The sequence below is a fragment of the Pongo pygmaeus genome, chromosome X (assembly GCF_028885625.2).
Source record: "Pongo pygmaeus isolate AG05252 chromosome X, NHGRI_mPonPyg2-v2.0_pri, whole genome shotgun sequence".
NCBI classification, from domain to species: domain Eukaryota; kingdom Metazoa; phylum Chordata; class Mammalia; order Primates; family Hominidae; genus Pongo; species Pongo pygmaeus.
Genome location: NC_072396.2, coordinates 139636607 through 139662670, shown reverse-complemented (window position 1 = coordinate 139662670; position 26064 = coordinate 139636607). Strand labels below are relative to the sequence as shown.

Genomic DNA, 26064 nt, shown 5'->3' with positions numbered 1-26064 from the left:
TGCTAAGCACCACGAATACAAGGGCAGGAGCAGGATTTTTGGTTGCACAGCCGGTGTTTCAGGCACCCATCCTCCCAGGGAACCCAAGAGAAGAGCCCTGTATCTCCTTAGTAAATGCAGAACCCAAGCTCCCAAGCCATTTTCCCCAGGCCATCCTAATGGCTCCCTCAGCCTTGATGGGAGAAGCCACGATGTTCCCACCCATCACCTTTTAGTAGCCACAGGAACCTGCCCGCCCACCCACTGCACGCCCATTGGTTGGACAGCGGTAGAGGCGAGCCCTGACGAGCGCATGCCCAGAGGGAGAAGTCAGAGGAGAACCTGGGAGCTCCTTTGGAGGCTGCGGTGTCCCTGACTCTCCTGAGGGGGGCTCACTAACGGCTGGGTCCCATGCCACAGTGGCTGAGGAGGAGAAGCAGGAGGTGAGTCCCTGAGGAGACGCCGTGACCTGAGGGCTTCCCTTACTGAGGAGGCCTCGTGCTTCATCTGTCACAAGCGGTGCCCAGGCCGGTGGTGACAACTGGGACGATGCTCAGGCTTCTGAGACTTGCTTTGGCCTTCTACGGGAGGACAGCCGACCCTGCAGAGCGACAGGGCCCACAGCAGCAGGACCTCCCACAAGGTATTCCTCTGTGTGTCCCCTTGTCCCCCACCCCAGAAGCCTCCCAATAGGGGTTCTCCTCACCCCTGGAATGAGGCTGTGGTAACTCGGGTGGGTACAGCACGTGACGGTGGCTCCATCTTGTGCGTGCATGGGGCGGCAACCCGAGTCCTAAACAATTCCCTGAGAACCAACCCCCAAACTCTCCTGTCCATCTAAAGCGGGAAGGTGTTGACAGAGAAGACCTTGCATTCTGTACCGCCTCTGCTTTTCCCCCACGTGGTCGCGCAGCACATGCTCATTTGTATTTCCAGTAGGCGAGAAACTCCCTAATTTGCGAGTTAAATGTAATTTGAAGCCAAGTTGATGCCTCATACTTATCTGATCCCAAAGGAAGGCAGAGAACCCCTGCGGGCGACTGCTGAGGTTTGATCCCTAAGTATTGCTGATCAGCTAGGCTGGAGGAGGAGGAGGAGGAGGAGGAGGAGGAGGAGGAGGAGGAGGAGGAGGAGGAGGAGGAGGAGGAGGAGGAGGAGGAGGAGGAGGAGGAGGAGGAGGAGGAGGAGGAGGAGGAGGAGGAGGAGGAGGAGGAGGAGGAGGAGGAGGAGGAGGAGGAGAGGAGGAGAGGAGGAGGAGGAGGAGGAGGAGGAGGAAATAAAACCATTCAGATGCCGTTTTGGGCTAGCCTTCAATCTCCAGATATCTTTTAGTACTTTGTCTGCTGAGATGGTTAAGTATCTATAGAAGGTGCTACTCATCATGTTGGTGATAATGATGAAGGAATATAATAGGAGCAGAAGCTTAAAGACTCTCATATGTAGAAATGCTAACAGGTAACATTTACACACTCTTGTGCAAGGCACTCAGAGCTCTCGACAGTTGATGTGCATGTGTCAGTTAATATTCATAAGCTGGGTGTGGTGGCTCACACCTGTAATCCCAGCTCTTTGGGAGTTCCAGGTAGGTGGATCACTTGAGGCCAGGAGCTGGAGACCAACCTGGGCAACATGGCAAAATCCCGTCTCTATTAACAATTCAAAAATTAGCTGGGTGTGACGGTACACACCTGTAGTGCCAGCTACCGGGGAGGCTGAGACATGAGAACCGCCTGAACCCAGGAGGCGGAGGTTGCCGCTAGCCCAGATTGCGCCACTGCACTCCAGCCCGGGTGACAGAGCCAGACTCTGCTCAAAAAATTAAAAAATAATTAAAAATTAAAAATTTTAAATTTTAATAAATTTTAAAAAATATTTTAAAAACCTACAACAACCCTATTAGGCAAAATTGTGATTATTGTGGATTGACAGATGAAAACAAGGTCAGAGACGTTATAAAACTTCTCTGCCCAGGGTTATGCAGATGGTGACTGTAAGACTTACTTACAGTAGGTGTTTGCATTTGAGGCTAATAATGTGGCCTTGTTTCTTTATCTTGTAGGTGACACCCAGTTGAAAACTGTGCAGGGAGTTGTCACAAGTTTCTGTGGTGATTATGGCAGGACTGATGAGTCGATCTACTTCAGTAGTGATGTTGTGACTGGCAACGTGCCTCTAAAAGTTGGACAAAAAGTTAATGTGGTTGTGGAAGAAGACAAATCACTTTATGGATTGAGAGCAATCAAGGTGAGATGTGCATGAGTTTGGGCATTGTGTCTTATCCCAGTGGGCTTTCTTTCTCCATCTTTCTTGAATTAATCGAACATCTCTACTGTGATCCGTAGAGTGGATGTAGACTGCAATTTGAAGCCCCCCTCCTCTGAAGCTGTAGCTTCTTCTGTTGTAATATTTGTAGTAATTTGTGCTGTAAAACATAAAAATTTACTTATCTATTAATTCTAGTCTTTAAACAATATGAGTAACAATAATAATTATTGAACTCTTTATAATCTTGCAACTTCCCTTATCAGGTAATAAAACATTTTCTGTAGTGTGCATTCATAACAGTGGAATTTCTGTGTCAAACCTTGTGCATTGTAAATATTTTAAAAAGAGCTTCATGGAATTATAATTCACCAACCACAAAACTCTCTTGAGGGTACAATTCAATAACATTTGCAGATTTATGGAGTCCTGGCAACATCACCTGAGTCCAGATATTTACCCATTCAGTGGCTATTATGAAATTATTCTTTAGCTCTATTGTACTAATTGAATCTCTCAGCAATAGGAGGTGAGACTGCCCATCTGCCCATATAGGCAAGGACAACAATACTGTCGATCTGAAATCTTTGCAAATATGAGAAAGGAAAAGCAGTCTCATCATTCATTTTGAATTATTAAGGGTCTTCATGAGATTACAGTAAGTTTCCTTTCTTAGACCTACTGATACAATAGGGATATTTATGGCTATCTCTATGGTAGGAAAATTAGATTTGTAATAGGAAAGTTTGTATATGAAGCCCTTGTAGTATTTCGTCTGATACCATCTTTTTCCTTTGCTTTATGTCTCATTCTTTTACAGCATTATTGAGATATAAGTCACGTGACCATACAATTCGCCACTTAGAGGGAACAATCTAGTGTTTTTTAATTTGTTCACAGAGTTATGCAATCATCACCACAATCAATTTTAGAACATTTTCATCCCTCAGAAGGAAACTCTTCGTGCTCCCCCAACTGTCCCCTCCCCGAAAAACATCCAGCTCCAGGAAATCACTTATCCACTTTCTGTTTGTATATATTCTGGACAGTTAAAAAAGGTTCCTTCTATACAACTGTAATTATGTGTTCTTTCACCAACATCTCCTCATTCCTCCATCCACCCTAACAACACAAGCGTCTGGTAACCACCATTCTACTCTACACTGCTATGAGATCAACTTTTTTATCTTCTGCATGTGAATGTGACTGTGCAGTATTTGTCTTTGTGTGACTGGCTTATCTCACTTACGTGTCATTCTCCAGGTTCACCCATGTTATTTCAAATGGCAATATTCTGTTCTGTTTTATGGCTGAATAGCATTCCATTGTGTATTTATACCACGTTTCCTTTATCCACTCATCCGTAGATGGACACTTAGATTGCTTTCGTTTCTTGGCTATTGTGAATAGGGCTGCAACAAACATGGAAGTGCTGACATCTCTTTGATGCACTGATGACACTCTCTTTGGATACATGCTCAGTAGTGGGATTCATGGATAGTGTGATAGTTCCATTGTTAAAAGATTGGGGAACGTCCATACTGTTTTCCATGGTGGCTGTAACAATTTACATCCCACCAATCGTGCATAAAGGTTCCAATTTCTCCACATCCTTGCCAACACTTGTTATATCTTGTCTTTTTAATGTTAGCCATTCTAACATGCGTGACTCGGTATCTCTGTGGTTCTGATATGCATTACCCTGATGATTAGAGAAGGTGAGTGTTTTTTCATATGCCTGTTGGCCATTTGTATGTCTCCTTTTGAGAAATGTCTATTCAGGTCTTTTGCTCATTTTTAATGGGATTATTTGTTTTCTTGCTATTGAGTTGTTGGAGTTACATTTTGGAAACTGACCCCTTACTAGATACATAGATTGTCAGTGTTTTCTCCTATCACATAGATTGTCTCTCCACTCTTTGATTGTTTCCTCTGTGGTGCAGAAGTTTTTAGTTCAATGTAATCCCATTTGTGTGTTTTTCCTTTTGTTGCCTTTGCTTTTGAGGTCCTGTTTTTAAAATATCGTTGCCCAGAACAATGTCGTGGAGCTTTCCCCCTATGTCTCCTTCTAGCAGTTTCACAGCTTTGGGTCTTCATTTTAAAGCTTTAAATCATTTTGTGTTGATTTATATACATGCTGAGAGATAAGGGTGGAAATTCATTTTTCTCAGATGAATATCCAGTTATTTTCAACATCATTTATTGAAGAGAATGTACTTTCTCAACATTGTGTGTTCTCGGGCCTTTTGTCGAAAATTAGTTGACTGTAAATGCACAGATTTAATTCTGGGCTCTGTATTCTGCTCCATTGGTTGATGTGTCCGTTTTTATACTGGTACTATGCTGTTATGCTTACTATAGCTTTGTCATATGTTTTGACATCAAGTAGTGTGATGCCTCCAGCTTTGTTCCTTGTATTCCAGACTGCTTCAGCTATCTAGAATCTTTCATGGTTCCATACAAATTTCAGGAGTGTTTCTTCTATTTCCAAGAAGAATGTCATTGGTATTTTCATAGCAGTTGCATTGAATCTATAGATTGCTTTAGGTTACGGACATTTTAACAATATTTATTCTTCTTGTTCACGAACACATGATATATTTCCGTTCATTCCTGCCTCCTTCAATTTCCTTTGTCAACGGTTTACTGTTTTCAGTGTTGCAATCCTTCACCTCCTTGGTTAAATTTGTTCCTATTTTAATTTTTTTGAAGGTGTTGTAAATGGGATTGTTTCTTGATAACTTTTTCAGATAGTTCCTTATTGGTGTATAGAGATACTACTGATTCTTGTATGTTGGTTGAGTCTCATGCCACTTTCCTGAATTTGTTGATTAGACCTAGTAGCGTTTTGGTGGTGTCTTCGGGGTTATTTGTATGTAAGAGCTTCCCGTCTGCAAACAGGGCCAATCTAAATTCTTCCTTTTGAATTTAGATGCCTTTTGTTTCTTCTTGCCTAATTTCTCTGGCTAGCACTTCCAGAACTATGTGTGATAGAAAGGGCAAAAGTGGGCATTTCTGTCCTGTTCCAGGTCTTAGAGGAAAAGCCTGCAACATTTCCCCATTCAGTATGATATTATCTGTGGGTTTATCATGTATGACCTTTATTGTGTTGAGGTGCACTCCTCTTATACCTAATTTGTGGAGTTTTTAGTCACGAAGGGGTGTGGAATTCGATCAAATGCTTTTCCTGCTGAACTTGGAATGATCCTATGGCTTTTTTCCTTCATTCTTTTCATGTGATATAGCACATTTATTGATTTGTGTATGTTGAAACTTCCTTGCATCCCAGGGATGAATCCCTCTGGAAAATGGTGAATGACTTTTTTAATGTGCTGTGGAATTTGCTGTACTAATACTTTGTTAAAGATTTTGCAACTGTGTTGATTAGGAATTTTGGCATGTAGTTTTTTTCGGTTTTCTCTTCTTTCTGTTTCCTCATCTGGGTTTTCTATCAGGGTAATGCGTCGTGACAGAAGGAGTTTGGAAGTGTTCCTCTCTTGTCCGTTTTGTTTTTTTTTTTTTTTTTTTGGAATAGGTTTAAAAGTATAGCTGTTAATTATTCTTTTTATGTAAATTTAGTAGTATTAGGAAGGGAAGTCATTCTGTCTTAGACTCTTCACTGGGGGGATTTTTTTATTACGGAATCACTTTGCTTACTCATTAATGGCCTGTTCAGATTTTCCATTTCTTCACCATTACATCTCGGTAGGTTGTATGTGTCCAGGAACGTATCCATTTCTTCTAGCTTGTCCTATTTATAGGCAGATGATTGTTCATAATCTTCCTTATGGTACGTTTTGTTTTGGTGATGTCATTTGTGCTGTCTCCTTTTTCATCTTTGATTTTAGTTATTTGAATCTTCTCTCTTTTTTCCTTAGTCTAGCTAAAGTTTTGTTGATTTGCTTTACCTCTTCAAGAAACCAAGTCATTGTTTCATTGATATTTGTATTGTTCTTCTCATTTCTATTTCATTTATTTCTGCTCTGACCTTTATGATTTCTGTCCTAATTTTGCATTGCATTTTTGTCTTCTTTTCCTAGTTCCCTAAGGTGCAGTGTGAGGTTGTTTATTTCAGATGTATCTTTTCTTTTGAGGTAGGTTTTATTGATGTAAACTTCACTTTTAGAATTGCTTTTGCTGTATTTCATGGGTTTTCGTACGTTGTGCCTTCATTTTGCTTCAACTCAAGAAATGTTTACACTTTGCTTCTAATTTCTTCATTGACCCATTGGTTATTTAGGAGCATGTTGTTTAACTTCCATCCACTTCTAAAGTTTCCAAAGTTCCTACTTTTATTGATTTCTAATACTTTACCATTGTGGTTAGAGAACTGATTTGATGTTATTTCAAACTCCTTTAATTTGCTAGTACCTGTTTTATGGCCTGCCCCATAATCTATCCTCAAGAATGTTCCACATGCAGTTGGAAAGAATATGTGTTTTGGAGTGTTTGGATGGAATGTTCTGTAAATGACTGTCAGGTCCATTTGGTCCGGAGTGCAGATAAATCCCACTTTTTGTGGGGTCAATGTTCTGTCGGGACAATCTGTTCATTGCTGCAAGTTGGGTGTTGAAGTCCCCTACTATTACTGCATTGCACTCTATCTCACCATTTATACCTTAATATCTGCTTCATATATTTAGGTGCTGCTATGTTGGGTGCATATTTTTGGAAATTATTATATCCTCTTGATGAATTGACCCCTTCATCATTATGTAATGATCTTGGTCTCTTTTTACAGTTTGTGATTTAAACCCTATTTTATTTGAAATCAGTTTAGCAGCTCCTGCTCTCTTTTGGTTTCCCTTTACATGGAAGAATATATTTTTTCATGCCTTCACTTTCAGTTTACGAATGTCCTTTAAGGAGAAGTGGGTCTCTCATAGGTTTGATTGTTTTTGTTGTTGCTTTTTAAATGTATTCAGCTACTCTGTGCATTTTAATTGGGGGATGTCATCCATTCCTATCAAGGTAATTATTGATAGGTAAGGATTTATTGTTGTCATTTAGATAATTTTTTTCTACCTATTTTGTAGGTAATTTCTTCTTTTCTTTCTCTTTTACTGTTTTCCTGGATGGATAAGAGATTTTTCTCTATTAGTATGTTTTTTGTTTTGTTTTGTTTTGTTTTGTTTTTGTTTTAGTGTGTCTATTACAGGATTTTTTTCTTTGTGGATAGCGTGAGGCTTACAGAAACATAATCACGGCAGTTTATTTTACTGATAACATAACTTTGATCACAAAATACAAACACTCTACTATTTAACTCCACCCTGGGATTTTGAGTTTTCTATTTCACACTTTACAATTTTTTATATTTTATATCCCTTAACAAATTATTGTACTTATTTTATTTTTACTAGTTCAGTTCTTTAACCTTTACATGAAAGATATAAGTGATCTGGAAACCACCATTACCTTATTAGTATTCTGAATTTGTGTAGTTACGTTTACTGGTGAGTTCTATACCTTCAGATGTTTTTGCATTACTCATTAGCGTCCCTTACGTCAGTTGGAAGAACTCTCCCTAGCATTTCTTGTAAGACAGTTGTGGTGGTGAGGAAGTTTCTCAGCTGTGATTTCTCTGTAAAAGTCTTTATCTCCCCTTCACTGCTGGGTACATTATTCTTGGTTAGAGATTTTTTTTCCTTGTGTTCCTAAAGTATACTATACTACTCTCTCCTGGCCTATTATGCTTCTGCTGAGAAGTCTTCTGGTAGGCATATTGGAACTGCCTTATATGTGATTTGCTTCTTTCCTCTTACTGCTCTCAGGATTCTTTCTTTATTTTTCATCTTTGACAGTTTGATTTTAATATGTCATGGGGTAATCTTATTTGGATTGTATCTGAATGCAGAACTTTGGTCTTCCAGTACCTAGACGTTTGTAACTTTCTCTGGGTTTGGATGGCTCTCCATTATTATTTTTTAAATAATCTTTCTACCTCTTTTTCACTCCTCCCTCCTGAATGTGAATGACTCATGCTATTGCTCTTCTGATATTGTCCCAGAAATCTAGTAAGTTTTTTTTTCATTCCGTGTCCTTCCTTTTAATTTTGTCTCCTCTGACTGTATATTGTCAATGAACCTGTCTCCAAGTTTACAGATTCTTTCTTTTGCTCCATCAATTCTTCTTTGGATGTTCTCTATTGTGTACTTCCTTCACTGTATTTTTCAACTTCTGGATTTGCTTGGTTTTTAAAAATTCTTTCAATCTTTCTTGCAAATTACTCTGATAAATCCTGAATCATTTCTCTGTAATTGTTTTCAAGGTTCACAGAGCATGTGGAAAACAGATATTTTGAATTATTTGTTAAACAACTCATATATTCCTATCTCTCTAGGGTCAATTACTGGCACCTTGTTTTGTCAGTTTGGTGATGTCATGTTTTCCTTATTGTGTTTGATCTTTGTGGTCATGTGTTTATATCTGCGTATTGAAGAAGTAGGTATTCATTTCAGTCTTTGCAGTCTAGCTTTTAGGGGACATCCTTTAGCAGTAAGCCTCTCCAGAAACTCTATATAGGTTTCTTTTGGTCCTTATGCTTGTGAACACTACAGCTATTGAAGCACTAGGGGGATGCCTATTCCCAGGGACACAACGGCAGATGCTAGAATAGCTAGGATTCCCTTAGCTATTGAGGCTGGTCCCTTGTGAGACTGGAATCCAAGCCTCCATTCACTGAGAACTCCCTGTTGCTGTAGATTATTCTGAGCATAAGGCCACTGGAATCACCAGGCAGAGATGTGGGCCAGATATTGAGTTTGTTTTGCTGTGGCTGTGGCTTCCTGTCTGGTGCCAGGGTGGGTCTGGAGACTCTGTCCACGAGTACCATTGGAGAGTCAGGGGCCATGGGCATCTGTCAAGTGGTGGCCTGATATTGGGTTCCCAGGCAATGTCCTATGCTTGCTACTGTCTCTGTCCTCTGGGTGGATGGTATCTGTATTTATGCTGTGCTTTTGAAGGTCGGGGAAGGGGTGATATGGGTAATGTAAGACTGTCCTTACTACCCTCTTCAGTGCATCTTTTCTTATTTTCATGCTATAACCGGGTACCAAGGTCTCTCACCTGGTTTCCTTATGTCAAGTGACGGTGTTTTCATACAAGGATAGTTTTTCACATTGATGTTTCTGCAGGAGGACAATCACTGGAGAGCCCCATTTCTCCATCTTGCTCCCCTCCTCCTCTATCTGTTTAATTTTTACATACTATAAATATGTCCATCTTGTCCATGTGGCTTTTGGGTTCAGGAAGTATCCTTAGGCTAATTCTAAGACATAATTTACACTAGTATTCACTTAGCTTTTCTTCTGAAAGTCATTCATTTATTTATATCTAAACATACAGCCAGCCTGGGTTTGCTTTTCATGTGCAGGACTGAGAGAAGGATCCGCATCTTGTTTCACTACTGGCTACTCAGTTGTCCCTCAACATTAATTGTATAATCCACATTGCCCCTTTTTATTGAAATCCCACTTGTGTCATACAACACATTATCGCAAACATTTGAATCTATTTGTACCTGCTGTTGTGTTGGTCGTATTTGCAAGGCATAAGAAACAGAGTTGGGAGCCATGAGACATGGGAAAAGCTTTAGTCTGCAGTATGTCTGTGAGTTGGCATGGAGTCAAGGATCAGAGAGGTCCAAGGGTGCTGTGGATCATCCACTTGGATACTGCCGAAAGTGGTGATAGATACGTGGACAGGAGACTGGTGCCTCATTCCTTCGTGACAGTAAGTGAGGGGAAAATAAACATCAGATTGGTATTGACAGCTGGAAAGACACCAGTTAAGAAATGGGAATAGCAGCAAACTAGGCTATTTTTAAAACCATGAAAAATTATTTACAACTCAGTGGCTCAACTTTCCATCAGAAGTCTCTGATCAGCAAATTCCAACCCTAGGAGTTTATCCTATAGTTAAGTCAGGCAAGTAGTCCAAATGCTATGACACAAGTGAAATGTCTAATTATGTGAAATTGGGTTAGTAAATTACAGCACATCCATTAATTGGGATTCCCTATGACTCTTTCCGTCCTCTCTTGTTATTTAAAAACTTTTGTGTTCATTTAATGTGATACTTTAATACTGAATACCATGCTAATTTGCTTTTAAAACAGGCATTTACATATGCATCTATATTTGTGCACAGACAGAAACATCAGGATGAGTGTTACTACCAAAAATGTAGTCCCTGGTGGTCTCTTGGTAATGAAATATGGATTATGGGTAACTGCTTTTTGCTGTCTGCTTATCTGTTTTCTTTCCTACTTTTAGTATAACGAGCTTACACTATTTTTGTAAGTTTTAAGGATTATAAAATAAGGACTCTTACACTTCCAATAAGGAAAAAGGTTTGTATGCCTCTCTATCGTAGGTAAAGTAAAGCCCTAATTTGACTTGGTTTTTCGAACCTCCCCCAGTTGAGGTTATTGCTCCAACTTTATCTCATGCTTCTCTCTCCTAGGCCTGGATCTCGGATGTTAGAGTTTTGCTCCCTAGGCTCCTAACTTCTGTTGTTTTTTCTCTCCGCCTCCCTGCTCCTCTACCCCTGTCTTCTTTCCCAACCCAGCACAAATCTGACTTCCCCTAAACAATGCTTCTATTTTCACCCTGTCTGAAATGTTCTCCCTCTAGATAATTCACAGAAACCATCTTTGAACTAGTTTTATATCCTTCATTGCAACCTGCTTATGACTATATACCTTTCCACTTTACCGTCATTTCACTGTGAATTTCTGCAGGCGAAGGACGGTATTATTTTAATCTTGGAAACTAATGGTACAAGGGCATTAAACTTGGGTATGCTATTAATGTTTTGGGATACATTTCACAATTCTTGAAGCATGTACATGACTTTTACTGGATACATTTCACAATTCTTGAAGCATGTACATGACTTTTACTGTCATCTCAAGTCAATGGTCCATTTACCAAGTGAACTATATTCTCCAGTGTTTAGGATGGTTGTTGAAAATATTTTCGAATACAAGTGTTTTAATCATGTAAGTTCCATGTTTAAATTTGTATTGTTTTTGAAGTAACTCTCTCCTAAGTCTTACAGGTGGACGTTGTGCCTTGCCATCTTTATGGTGCTGGACCCTCAGACTCAGGAACCAGAGTTTTAATTGGATGTGTTACTTCTATAAATGAAGATAATATTTATATTAGTAACAGCATTTATTTTTCCATAGACATTGTTTCTGAAGGTATGATTTACATTTTGAAATATATGATGTAATTCTTAATTTTTTGAGAAGATTTTAGTCCTGGAACAACTTTGACAGTGTACTTGGCTTCGGTCAATGGCTCTTCAATGTTAGAGGTAGACTGTTCCAATCGAAATTAAGTACAATATAGGGGCAAATAGACAGTATTATAAATTGTGTGCTGTTGGTTATTGTGTGTTCATTTGTTCAATGCCCTCAGTAATGCCTGGATATGTTATTCATTCACATGAGAATTTAATTTCTAATCAAGAAAACAATCCTACAAGTGCATAGAGACACTATTTTTAATACCCTTCAAAGACTATACTTACAGGCATCATTTCTGTAGTTGGTTACTAGAGACGTTTCTGTGACAGGGTAGACTACCAAATTTTAGAAGAATACACTTCAAATGCTTCAAGCTTAGGATTGGAGATAGTGCCTTGTGGCTGTGTGTGTGTGTGTGTGTGTGTGTGTGTTGTTGTTGAATTCTCTTTGTAATCAGCAGATATATTCTAATATTTAGCTTCTACCCAACGATATTTTTTTGTCTGTCGTATAGCTTGGGTATAAATGGAAAGATTAGCTCCGCTTCCCCAGGCAGCTTGCTAGTTTGTTTTCTTGGGTGCAAAAGCAGGACTCTGACCTGAATTTTGTTTTAAGATGCTGACTCTGTATGCTTTGTCGAGAAGAGACCATGAGGGGAAGGGTGGAGTCAGGAAGTCAGTCAGGAAAACGTTGTAATATTCCTGGTGAGAGATGATGGAGATGTGAATGAAAATGGAGAAGTGGAGAACCTGAGGATTGAGTTGGCTCTGGATATATTTTGAAGTTAGAGAAGAACCCAGGAGGTAATGGATTAGATCTTTGTTGTGGAGGGAAAATGAGCCTAAGGTACCTCCAAAGTTTTTGGTTTGAGCAGTGGTGAGAGTGGAGTTGCCAGTTTGTGATGTAGACGACTGAGGCAAACAAAAGTTGGTGAATACGGAGAATACCAACAACTCAGCTTTACACACGTTAGATTGGTGTAAGCATATGGATAATTGACCCTGAGGTTGGTTAGAGCTGGAGGCATATACATTTTGGAGTTATAAGCATATAGATACATGTTAAATCCACACAAAAGAAATGTATGTAAATTACCAGAGAGAGAGAGAGAGAGAGAAGAGGTTTAACACAGTGTCTTATGTCATTCTACAGTGTTGGGTCCTAAGGCGAAGAAATGTTTAACTTTGTTGATATCGCTAGTTTTCATTGTGGCAATTTACTGTCTCAGTTGCAGTTGGGATTTCCATTTGCTCCAGATTCTTTCACGTAACTTTGTTATCCTGTGACTCACTTTTTTTTTTTTCATTTATCAGATATTTATTGTTTGCCTATATGTGACACAGATATGGGAAAAGTGGATGATTCACTCATGCTGAGTACAAAGGTGAATATAATGCATTGTTAGATTTCTTTTTTTATTATTATTATACTTTAGGTTTTATGGTACATGTGCGCAATGTGCAGGTTAGTTACATATGTATACATGTGCCATGCTGGTGTGCTGCACCCACTAACTTGTCATCTAGCATTAGGTATATCTCCCAATGCTATCCCTCCCCCCTCCCCCCACCCCACAACAGTCCCCGAAGTGTGATGTTCCCCTTCCTGTGTCCATGTGTTCTCATTGCTCAATTCCCACCTATGAGTGAGAATATGCGGTGTTTGGTTTTTTGTTCTTGCGATAGTTTACTGAGAATGACTCACTTTTAACTTATTGCAAACTTCTGTTTGAAACTCAATGGTCTTAACTGTAACCTGTAAGGCACATACTTAAGAGTTCATTAGCCGAACACAACACCAGGGGAAATTGATTCATTCTGAAAGTAACAACATTTCCTAGTGGTACTGCTACCACTACTACCAATCAACAGTTATTTGGTGGTTACTATGTGCCAGCGATGATTCTGGATGATTCTGTGCGTATCGCACGTATCAACTAATTCTCACAGCAGCTGTGTATCATGAAGGCTACTTACTGTGCTTCTCATTTTATAGATGAAGACAACGAGGCACAGACAGATTAACCACCTTGGCTAAGGTTGCCAGCTGAGTGAGTGGCAGTGTCAAGATTCGAAGCCACGTAGCCAGGTTCAAACTTGTGCTCTTACCTATCTGTTTGACTGCCTCTCACTAAGCAATTGTGAACACTAACAGTTGTTAAGTAAATCCTGTGCTGCTCCCTCAGATTGGCTGTGATGCATGGTTCACACTTTCCTCCATTTAAATTTGTTAAATCAGTAGAGGAGAATCAATGCCTAAGGATTATAAACTTCTTTTTGGACTTAGAGATTTGTAGTGTCTGTTTAAATATGCACAAAATGGACTTTAGATTTAGCAGAACTGACTTTAAAGTAGTACACTATCAAATAATGTGTGAAATTAAAAGTGACCTAGTTAAGAGATCATGACACTCACATTTCTCCATGGCTGTTTTAGATTTTGTGCCTTATAAGGGTGACTTGTTAGAAGTTGAATACTCCACTGAGCCAGGCATCTCAAACATCAAGGCAACTGCTGTGAAGCACACCCGTTGTATTCATGCGGAAGAGGTAATTTCTTTCCTGTTGCTCCCATCAGCAGTTTCTGCTAACTCTTCCTTTGGTGATAATTTACCTGACCAGGATTCTGATGGGTGTAATGGGAATTCCAGAAAATATGAAGAAATACATTCTTTGCCAACAAAGGAGCCACTTTTCTTATTGAAAAGGCAGGACTTCCCAAAGTAAATAATTAGAAAATTATATGGAACAAGCACATGATTAAGTTCTAAATTATGCATTTTACTCGATACCCAAATGTTATTAGAATTTTCCAAGGAGAGGAGGAAGAAAAACAATCTTTGTGCCAGAAAACTGTAGGGAAAGAATGAACGGACTGTGTTGTGGGACTTGAGCTTACCAGTAAATGCTAAGAATGATTTGGTTATTAAAGCCTGGATATGCACAGGCAATTCAAGGCAACAGAGGGTAATGGACATATTTTGGTAACATTTAGAGCAGGATTTCTCATCAGAGACCCAGGCCTCATTCCCAGAGAGTCTGATTTAATTGGTCTGAGGTGGAACGTGGACATGGGTATTCTTACAAAGCACCCCTGGTGTTAGCAACGGGCCAACCAGGTTGGAAATCAATGATTTGCGTCGAAGTGACCTGCACTCATGCAGGACCCAGGGTGAGGAGGTGCACAGCCGGTTGCAATGATTATTGGGCTTTTTCATAATCATTTCCATTATTTATACTCACAGGTCTGCATTACTAGCGTACATGGAAGAAATGGGGTGATAGATTATACTATCTTTTTCACCTTGGATTCTGTGAAACTTCCTGATGGATACGTACCTCAAGTAGATGATATCGTCAATGTGGTCATGGTGGAGAGCATTCAGTTCTGCTGTATTTGGAGAGCGGTTTCTATCACCCCAGCGCAAGAATCGTAATGACAAAGCATTTTCATTCTGTTTATCTTTCCTTTTATGAGCAGTAAAGGGGCTGGTTTAACTTAAAAGGTTAGCTTAGTAAGCCTAAATAGTATTCTACATATGACTTTTCTGGCAAATCTAATTGAGGTACTGGCTAGTTCAATTGGACCATGAACCCAGCTTAGGGAAGTGCCTTATCAATTAAAAACCACGCTAAAATGACTCGCTAGTCACTGGAGGAAAGGAGTTCTTAATTAAAATGAACACTGCCATTAAATTTGAATTCCATATTTCCCATTAGCAGCAGCAGATTCCAGGATGACGGAGGCCTGGGACGGCCCAAAAGGGAACGTCGGAGCCAAAGCATTTAACTGAAAAGGCATCAGGGACAGCACGTTAAAGGGATGATTTAAAGTTACAATTTGACTTCAGTTTTGAGCCCCCTTTATGATGTCTGTACAATCTGTATTGTTCCACAGCCTCTTTCATCTTCTGTCACCCACATAACTTGCGATGTTTATTGTTTCAATATGTTCCTTCTTCCCCATGCTAGAGTGTAAACTCCACAATGGCAGGATGTCTTCTGACCTGTTTTTTTTTTTTCTTTTTTCTTTTTTCTTTTTTTTCTGTTGTCATTAAAGCATCTCCAAGCACTTAGAAGAGTGCCTGGCAGACTCAATGAGCAGTGAGCAGATAAAATGTTATTAAGTTCAATGACTGAATGACTGGGCCAGCAATGATATTTACCTGTGGTTCATTCATCACTGGTTCCTTAAGAATAAAATTGTTGAGCAATGCACTAAGACCTCTCTGTTGATTTTTAAACAACACCAACAACCATAGAAAGCCGACCCTGCTGTACACGAGCCTCTGTGAGCCACTTTGTTGCAGGGGTGCAGCTCATGTGAAGTCACGAAGAAACGTACAAACACAGAGCCCCTTGAGGGAAGGACAAGCTGCTTACCCACTGGGAAAGGTTATACTAAAATCCCACAAGTAAACTCCAGGAAACTTCATGCTTCCTTTTAATAGAATATTTAACCAGGTAGGTGTGACCAAGGGGAAGGGATATATTCAGACCTTTGGGCGTAGCTTGAGTGTCGTTGTGAACTTACCCTGAGTCCTTGAATTGATTCATAATTCCACCATTACCACCGGTCCTTGAATAAACAGAGTTGTGTTTTGACTTTCCACTACAGATCCAGTGAGACCTCCCAGTCATCCAGGGATTTGTTTCCCGCTTGATAGAAACAGTGAAGGTCTTGTAAAGTTCCCATTTTCACTCATTGGTTCACTCCACAAAATCCTACTGATTCTCTTTGATGTGCCAGGCACTGTTGAGGCTCTAGAGTTATACCCTTAACCAAAAGGACAAAATTCCAGGCCCTAATGGAATTGTGTTCTTTCAATGCCCCAACCCCACCCCCCGGCGCCCCCACCGTCCTCGGCTTCCTGACCCATGCAGCAGTAGCTCCTGTGATTGAAAGGGGCAAGTGGGAGCTGTGGCAACACCAGGTCCCTGTGAATGTTGTCATTCAAAAGCAGCCCCACACCCTGTGGAATTACAGAGCAGTCCACGCTGGACTTGAGAGATGCAAGGGCCATGACTTTCACTACCTCCCCATTTAATTCTGCAGTTTGTTTGATGTGGAAGAATGTTCTTTGGGAGTTATAATGCATTATGATAAGCCCAATCAGCTGATGATTCAGTCACAGCCGCTGTTTCACAAACTTCCTCAACGGACTGAGGATCACCTGGGAGGCAGCAGTTCAGCTGGGCAGGGGGGCAGGAATTGGATACACTTCCTCTATCTTCTTTCAAATGGCAAAGCCCAGAACCACTTTGCTTTCATAAGGCAGACCAAGCTGCGGTTCATTTTGAGTATTTTGCCTCAGGGATGTGTTAGCGCCAAGGCTCTTTCCCACAATTGAGAATGAATGGTCCTTGATCATCTCACCTTCATCACACCTGTGTCCCTAAATGGATGACCTCACGGCACAAGGACAGAAGGACTCAGGGACTAGGAAATAGTAGACTCTGTCAGAAACGTGCTTTCCCCACGTACAAAAGAATTGGATTGAAAATACAGGGACCTGTCACCTCGAGTTTCTGGGGCTCCAGTGTTCTGCCACGGAGCTTCCAGCTGGCACGCCGTGAAGACGTTGCAGATGTGCTGATATCAGATGCCTCTCAGCTCATTTAGCGATACATGCAATGAAGAAAATGAAACAAGATAATGATCTTTAGCCGGGTTTGGCAAACTATGGCCCTTCTTCCAATTCTGGCCTGATGCCTGCAATGATTCTAAAACATAAAGTTCTATTTAGGCACCCGGAGCCTAATCATGGCCCAATAGATTGAACCTAGTGTTCTCGCTGTCATGATAATGCATACTGTTAATCAGAGGGGTACCTTGAAGTCTCTCATCGTGATCATGGTTTCATCCTCTAACCATTGTAGCTTTCAGAGGTTCTGGTTTGTCATTTCACTCCTCTTGTGAGATGCATAAATCTCTAACTGTACATCTGCCAAAGGGATATCCTCTGTGAATATAAACAACTCCTCTTTGTTATGCTTAGTGTGTAGTTCTCTGTTTTGTCAAAATTTCAAATTCTACTTAATCAGCCCTACTTACAAGGATCCCTGTTCCCTTGGTGTTCGAGAATACGGTGTTTTGAATTGAAGCTCTTATTTCTATTGGCAAACTTGAGGTTGCACGTACACCTCCAGTACTAGCCCAGGAATACAGAGTTTATTCCATGTTTTCCTCTCTTTCCACCTTTCCATGTGTATTGTTTCCTTCTCAGCTTTGGAGAACCCTACCTTCCATTATCCTCTGTGTATTTACTTCTTTGCACAATCCTGCCGTATATGCCCTCCTACTGTGGACAGCCTTCCATCTGTTCTCTAACTCCCTCTTCTCGTGGACCCTGGCTTGCAGGAGGCCTCCTTGGAACCATTTTTTGGCAGGCTCCATGCCTGCCTGCCTAAACTTGGGTGCCCTGCTCTGCAGGGATGGGAGGGCTAGAGAAAAGGGCTCTCTGTTGCCTTTGGAACTCCTCACAGATCTGGTTTTTAGTCACCATTTCATTGTAATAGTCACCTAGGACAGCCTGGGTTAAGTGCTTCATGAGTTTCTTTCCAGAGCTGCTGGCCTGGCCAGAAGAGTGAAGTCTTGGGGTTGGTTAAGGCCTCTCGGTCTAAACATCCGCAACTGAGGACTCAGATTAGTTAGCACTCTTGTTGGTCTCATAAGGGGGAGGAAGAGAGTTCACCCTGCTGGGGCAACGTCATCCTACAGTGGTTTCACTTCCTAAGAGCATTGCCCCAGTTAACCCTAAATGAGGTGAATTAGAAACTTCATTCCCCAAATCGTCTGCATAGTTAAAGGCCTACTGTATATACAAAGGGTGAAAAGCATAACCTTCTTGTTGAAGTTCCATTGAAAGAAAACAGAAGGTGGCCAGGTGCATGGCTCACACCTGTAATCCCAGCATTTTGGGAGACCGAGTTGGGTGGATCAACTGAGGTCAAGAGTTTGAGACCAGCCTGGCCAACATGGTGAAACCTCATCTCCACTAAAAATGCCAAAAAATTTAGGGGGTCATGGTGGTGCACGCCTGTAGTCCCACCTACTTGGGGTGGCTGAGGCAGGAGAATCCTTTGAACCCAGGAGCCCGAGGTTGCAGTGAGCCAAGATCGTGCCACTGCACTGCAGCTTGGGCGACATAGGGAGACTCCATCTTGAAAAAAAAAAAAGATAAAAAAGAAAAGGAAAGGAAACAAAAGGAAAGGTACAAGCTATTTTGACAGCATAAAGAACATACTTCACAGTGGTTAGGGGGACTGAACGTCTGTGTTCCCCAAAAATTCCTTTGTTGAAGTCGTAATCCCCAATGTGATCGTATATGGAGGTGGGGCATTTGGGAGGATATTAGGCTTAGATGGGGTGATGAGACTAGAGCCCCATAATGGGATTTGTATCCTTAGAAGAAGAGGAAAAGAAGCCAGCATCTGCTCCCACTCCTCCATAGGAGGAAACAGCCAGAAGTTGACAATCTTCGATCCAGAAAGAGGGCCCTTGCCCCGAACCGAATCAGTCAGCACCTTATTCTTGGACCTGCCAGCCTCCAGAACTGTGCAATATAAATTTCCGTGGTATCGTGTTATAGCAGACCAAGCTAAGACAACAGAGAGCTAACATTGACATTCTGTAACAAATAAAAGCAATCCATACACCCACTGTGGTTTCAAAAACAAAGATATGGATCGGGACAACTCCCATCACATGAGGATCCCAAAATTCCCATGGATGGGAATTGTCCCCATCCATTAAATCATAGTGAATAATACATGTATTGATACATGTCATCTAAACCTTGTCACTCTATTCTTATAGAAATGTTTGTCTAAACACTAGTCCAGTGTTTATTTACACTTATTTCCAGTGTAGCTTTTGTAATGGAAGGAGTAACATTTTACTCCATGGTGCAACTCATGTACACAAGGGAGGCTGAGTCACTGACATGCAAGAGAACCCAACTTATTGGCCTATAATCGTTATAAGTTCCTGCTGTGGTCACACTCCTGGGGACAGGTTGCAAAGCCAGGAAAAAGTTGAGTTGAGCCGGGATCTAGTGTTTTCAAAACTACGGCTCTTACATTTACAGTCAGCTGCAACATTATTCTGAATGACGCCCAATACCATTTAGGTAGATGCACAAAGCAAATCAAAGTAGTCAGGTTTGGTGTGAATTGCCTTAAAACCAGATCCTTTCTCAGGTTGCCTGGAATGCTTCAGGATGTTACCCTTTTCTGATTCAACTAATTGCTGTGGTATTTATTGAGAACCTACCATGTGCCCAGCACTGTTCTAGATGCTGAAGGCCCAGCAGATGGAAAAAGCAACCACGAACAAAAGCTCTGCAGTCATGAAGCTGACATACAAGTGGGAAGAGACAGACAATAAATACTCTGATAAGCATATGGATAAGTAAGAATTTCCGTCTAGCAGTTAGTGATAGAAAGAAAAGTAAGCAGGTGTTTGTGATAAGAGGTTTTTGAGGGCAGTGACCACGGACAGATGGTTTTCAATATTTTCAGTCGGAGTCAGTCTCCCTGATTTGAGAGTGAAACGTGCAGGTCATTAGAAGCCAAGAAGGCGAATCACATGGTTATATCTTTGCTGGAATCTGGCACTGAATGAACTGCTGCATGGATACTTGTGAAGGTGTGCATTTTGTTCATGGGAGACAGTTAAAACGTGAGAAGGTTTAATGGGGCGCATGCCATCCCTGTTCAGAATTGCTGTTAATCTACTTTGTGTCCAGCCCTTGTATATGCCAAGCACTGGGCTAAGGGCCTTGGGGCACACACATCATTTAATGCTCGCAAAGAATCCTATGAAAGAAGTCCCAGTAGCGTCGTGTCCATTCTACAGCCAAGTCAGGGACACAAACAGAAAAGAGAGGGTGCACAGCTGCTCTGTGGCCCAGTGGAATTCATTCCCTGGCATTCAGGTCCAGCAGCCATTTCTTATCTGATGTGTTCCGGGCCTCTGGAGGCACCTCCCACCACAAAGATCATTCACAGTGTTTTCAGCAGGTAGGTATAGAAGAGCCCCTTCTTTGTTCTGCAGTATTCTTTCAGCAGGGACCTGTCTTCCTGGTGCTGGAATCTACCTGTAGCTTCTCTGCCAACAGAGTTTGACCCCTGCAGAGGAGGCTGAGTCTGACTTAGTGAAGTTTGCCAGAGAAGGCTATTTATTTCTTACCTCTTTCTAAGGCTATTTCTTAGCACCAATCTCTTGCTGCAGCATCCGTTATTAGCTCTATTTGTGCCAGCAGGGACACATGGAAGGGTTTTGGGCATGTTTTCATATGTCTGAGTGGCTGCTGTCTCTTTGGTTCTTTCTGCTTTCTTCTGTGCCATGATGGAAACTAAAAAATTTGACCCAGTGATGTTTTTTTTCAATCATTCTTTAGAGTTGGTGAGACTACAGGTATGTTTTCAAAGGATTGATAGTTTTTGCTGATGGATGGCATGGAGTGTGCAAAGAAAATGGAGAAAACTAAGGGTTATGGCAGGGATACGATGTTAACCCACTGTGTGAACTGAGCTGACATCGTCTGAGACGGAGAAGATTTAAGGAGGTGCAGGGGTTGAAGGAAGCTCAGGACACGTGAAATTTTGGACACCTTACCCTTGAGATGTCTATGGGACAACCATGTGTGTGACTCAGTATATATATGGGATTGGGAGTTACCTGCATTTAGATGCCATGGGGCTGGCGTGTGGATAGAGAAGCCATTCAGGGCCTGGGCCCTGGAGCACTCTCATGGGATCCTGATAGGAGGAAGATCTCGCAAAAGAAGCCGAGAAGGAGCCTTTCTAGGAGAGGGTGGTCACACAGAAGACCGAAGAACTTATTTCAAGAAATGGGGAGTCCTCAACTGCGTCAAACACTAAGAGGTTGAGTGATGAGAGCTTACCATTTTGACCACTGGATTTGGAGACCTGGAGGTTTCCTGCCATCTTAAGAGCAAATTAGGGGCATGATGTGGGTAAAAGCCTAATGCCAGAGGAATAAGGAGGGAATGGGAGCTCAGGAAGTGAGCAGAGGTGATTCTTGAAATAGCATTTGCTGTGGGGGACAGGATGCAGAGGAATGGGACTGAAGGGGAAATGAGGCCAAGGAAGCTTATTTATCTATGTACATTTTTAAAGATGGGAGTTACTTGTCTGTGACACTTTTAAGATGGGTGATTCTTGTGTATGTTTGTATGTTATTCCATTAGAAGCAAAGATTTAAAAAGAATGATTGTTGACGCAGGACGTAGAGAGACAATTGCAATAGAAGCAACATCCTCAGAGAAAATGTGTCAAGAGAATGGTTCCATGTGCTCAGTGGAGGGTCAGCCCTGGGAAGGGGCTGATATGTCCTTTCACTGTTACAAGAGAGAAGGAAGAGAAAGCCAGGATGGGTGTCAGGAGGTTCCCAGAGGAGCTCCTGTCTCACGGCCTTTGTTTTCTTTAAAAAAAAAATTATTATTATTTTTTGAATTGGAGTCTCGCTCTGTTCCCCAGGCTGGAGTGCAATGGCGTGATCTCGGCTCACTGCAACCTCTGCCTCCTGGGTTCTAGCGATTCTCCTGTCTCAGCCTCCTGAGTAGCTGGAATTATAGGCACACACGGTGCCCAGCTAAATTTTTGTATTTTTAGTAGGGACGGGGTTTCACCATGTTGGTCAGACTGGTCTCCAACTCCTGACCTCAGGTGATCCACCTGTCTCAGCCACCCAAAGTGCTGGGATTACAGGCGTGAGCCACGGCGCCCGGCTATGGCCTTCGTTTTCTCAGAGAAATAAGAGGAAATGTCTGCTTATCTGTGTGTCCTAATTTTTCATTGACAATCATAGAATATTGGCGTAATCAAAATGTACAAGAACAGTTGTTGTGGGATCAGTTTCGCCCCTAAGGAGATATGCTCAAGTTCTGAGTCCCAATACCTGTGAATGTGACTTTATTTGGAAATAGGGTCTTTGCAAAAAAAAATAAAATAAAAAACAAAAAATCAAATTAAGATGAGGTCCCACAGCATTAGGATTAGTCATACACCACTAATCTAGTGAGTGGTGGCATTATAAGAAGAGGGATATTGGACACACAGACACACAGATAAGAGCACCATCAGATGAAGGAGGAAGTGATTGGAGTGATGCATCTACAACCCAAGAAAAGCCACCAATGACTACTGGCAACCTCCAGAAACTTGTAATACACTCTCCATCAGAGCTCGCCAGAAGGAACCAACCTCACTGACACCTTGATTTCAGACTGGTAGCCTGCAGAACTGCCAGAGAATAAATTTCTGGTGTCTTAAGCCACCCAGTTGTGGTAACGTGTTTTGGCCTCCCTAGGAAATTAACACAGCTGTGTTACATTTAGAAGCATAGATAACCTCAGATTGTGGAAAATCATACTTACTGGGGGTAATAGAGTAGGATTATTGGGTAGTGTTGAGTGGCCCCTGTGAAATGTGTGTCCCTATTTTGGTATGGGTCTATATAGCTACATTTGGTGTTACAATTTATGCAGCAGAGTTCTGTTACTTGGGTGCAGGTGGAGAATAGTTGGATAGCTGGGCCTTACTAGACTCTAGTTTTGCCAGCGGAGAATGACAAAGTGAATGAAGTTTGACAGCTGATGGTGTTCGCAAAGGAGATAAAGCAGAGAAGGGAGGGTTGGGGATGAGAAATGAAACTTGAGGGGAAGCCTGAGGTTTGACTGTGAGGACGAGTGGAGTCGGGGAGCAGAGAGGCCGGGGTGTCTTATGGGTCATCCACTAGGAGAGTGACACAAGTAGCGGTATAGAGAGACACAAGACCTTGGTGCACAAGACCTCAGTGAAAGCAAATACAGGGGAAATACCATGACATTGGTATGGACGGTTGTAAAGACACTAATTGTGAAGTGGTATGGGCTATGAACTAGGCTATTCAAATGAGAAACATGAAAAGTGATTTAAAACTCAATAGATTGAATCTTCATCAGAAACCTTTGAACAGGAAATTCCACTCCTAAGAGTTTATGCTGGAAACATAAATGAAGCAGGAGAATTTATTTCTCTGTGTGTGTGTGTAAGATAATATATATGTTAATATGTACATATATGCATATATACACACACACACATACATGCGTATTATGTGTCTTCATTATCAACCTATAATCAGTTGTATTCCATGTAAGTCACCTCCTCTTTTTAAGAAACATCATGAGATGTTTCAGGTCTGTAGATATGAAGATGTACATACAGCCTACTTGGCCAGCCCCACTGACCCTGATACCCTGCACAGTCTGCACAGATAGGCCACAATGACCACTGCTCAGTCATAGTGTGACCTCCTGAAACATGTGTCTGCCTGCTTTAAGCCCACCAATTAAAACTCCCCACGGGGAAACCCGTTTGGATAACCCCTGGAACAGGCATAAGGTTGTTGGCCCACGGGTCCCTTTCTCTCTCCCTGCCTGGGCTCCCTGCCACACATGTGTGCCCTCCAGGTGTGCCATGTACCCTCCAGGATCGGCAAGTGATAAAACGCCTATTTCCATCTGTGTCTCTTCTAATCATTGGAGGGGTGCTCTTTACCTTAAATATCCTATATTAAAACAGGTATTCGGTCCCACAGGGGAAGAAATCTCTCCAGGGGATTCAGGCTGGGATGCAAGCAACCATAGCAGGCAGTAAGGGGCAGTGCACGAGGGTGTTTGTGCAGCATATCAAGACATGTTATGTAGATCACGACAAGCCACAAGAGGAGGTTCTTGCCAATGCACAGTGGTGTTCTAGAGAGAGACCATGCTCCCTTCTCCTTTTCATTAACTCCACTTAGATTGACGCCAGAAAGTAAACATCTGTACTTCTGCGTAGTCCAGAAAACTTGGAACTGGTCTTGGAACTTGAGTTTGGAGGTGAGCACAGAATCGTTGGGAACATCTCACCACGATGTCATGTCACCAATTGCCACCCACAACTGTATACTCCCGAATCTGGGCAAAGCGACACATTTTCAGACAACTCCATCAGGTGGATCTTGTGCAAATGGGACCTGAAGGCACAAGCAGGAATGACGAGTAATTTGCTCACACCTCTCCCCTTCTTATGCTTTATTCAAAACTGTGTCTTCACAGGGAGTTATGCCTGATCTTTAGTACTTTTGATACACAGAAGCTGAAAGAATAGTTGGCGCCAGGTAAGGACCAGATTCTGTGTTGGAGTTATTTGAATAGGCAAGACTCTCAAAATGTGTCCAGAGAATAAACACACACACACACACACATACACATGTGCAATTCTGGTAATCTCGCCTATGTTCCTATGCGTTGGCATTTGCCCTCTCAGCCCATTGTGCTTACTATGATATCCCAAAATAAGGAAGACTGACTGCCATCCTAGCTGGCCTCCTAATGTTGTGGATTTGGGTTGGTGTTCTGAGCTCCCCTCACCTCTTCTTATTTGTATGCAGACCTGCTGTACTGCTTCTGATCCACTTGGCCAAGAACAGCAGTGGGCTGTGTCTACTGAATTGCTACGACTTTCTCAGTCTCCGCATCAGTCAGACACAGCCTGTCCTACAGAATTCTGGAAAGGTCTGTTGTAGACTCCATTCTAGTATCAACTTGGTGACTACAAGTTTTTCTGTTAGAGTGCTGAGCCAACACACATGGAATGCACTTTATGCCAGAAGTGAGACATCTTGACCTCTCCTCCACAGCCCAGAAAACGCTGCTCTGGGAACTTGTACTTAGACATGAGCGTGGAATCTGTCATGATTACAGATGTGTGCCCCTTCCCTCAACGTTTTCAGATTTTAGACCCAATGGGGAGAATTCTCCTAACAGGGAAAATTAACAAAGGTGCCATTTATGGCTTCTACATTCTGGCATACCTCATCTTACTGCACTTCTCTTCATTGCACTTTGCGGCGATTGTGTTTCTTCAAAACTGAAGGTTTGTGGAAACCCTATGTCGAGCAAGTCTATCGCTGCCATTTATCCAACAGCATGTGCTCACTTTGTGTTCCTGTGTCACATTTCGGTAACTCTTATTTCCAACTTTTTCATTCCTGTGATATCTGTTATGGTAATCCGTGATCAGTGATCTTTGATGTTACTATTGTCATTCTGTTGGGGCACCACGAACCACACCCATATCAGACAGCAGCGAACTAAACGAATGTTGTGTGTGTTCTGATGACTCCACCGACAAGCTGTTCCCCATCTCTCTCCTTCTCCTCAGGATATCTTATTCCCTGAGGCACAACAATATGGAAATTAGGCCAAGCAATAACCCCAAAATAGCCTCTAAGTGTTCAAGTGACAGGAAGACTCACAAGTCTCTCACTTTAAATCAAAAACTAGAAATGATTAAGCTTTGTGAAGAAGGCATGTCAAAAGCCAAGACAGGCTGAAAGCTAGGTCTCTTGCACCAGTCACCCAAGTTGTGAATGCAAAGGGGAAAAGTTCTTGAGGGAAATCAAAAGTGCTACTGCAGTGAGCACACCAATGATAAGAAAGTGAGAAACAGTCTGATAGCGGTGTGAAGAGTTTTAGTGGTCCGGATAGAAGGTCAATCCAGCCGCAACAT

General features: G+C 41.8%; 1 protein-coding gene and 1 pseudogene across 1 annotated transcript; both read left to right on the top strand.

Moving 5' to 3' along the window:
• The first annotated feature begins 298 nt into the window (after positions 1-298).
• Positions 299-15718, top strand: CT55 (cancer/testis antigen 55). Its single transcript, XM_054472503.1, has 6 exons — positions 299-622; positions 2039-2223; positions 11305-11449; positions 13934-14046; positions 14742-14929; positions 15217-15718. The coding sequence occupies exons 1-6, from the start codon at positions 529-531 to the stop codon at positions 15284-15286; spliced, it is 795 nt and encodes a 264-aa protein (XP_054328478.1). The 5' UTR covers positions 299-528; the 3' UTR covers positions 15287-15718.
• Positions 11768-11862, top strand: LOC129025461 (small nucleolar RNA U3; annotated as a pseudogene).
• Positions 15719-26064: the final 10346 nt, after the last annotated feature.

Excerpts from the sequence above, each read along its gene's own strand:
- CT55 (XM_054472503.1), top strand. The coding sequence starts at position 529 with ATGCTCAGGCTTCTGAGACTTGCTTTGGCCTTCTACGGGAGGACAGCC. Across the intron at positions 2,224-11,304 it reads ATGGATTGAGAGCAATCAAG|GTGGACGTTGTGCCTTGCCA; the intron begins GTGAGATGTGCA and ends TAAGTCTTACAG. Across the intron at positions 11,450-13,933 it reads CATAGACATTGTTTCTGAAG|ATTTTGTGCCTTATAAGGGT; the intron begins GTATGATTTACA and ends TGGCTGTTTTAG.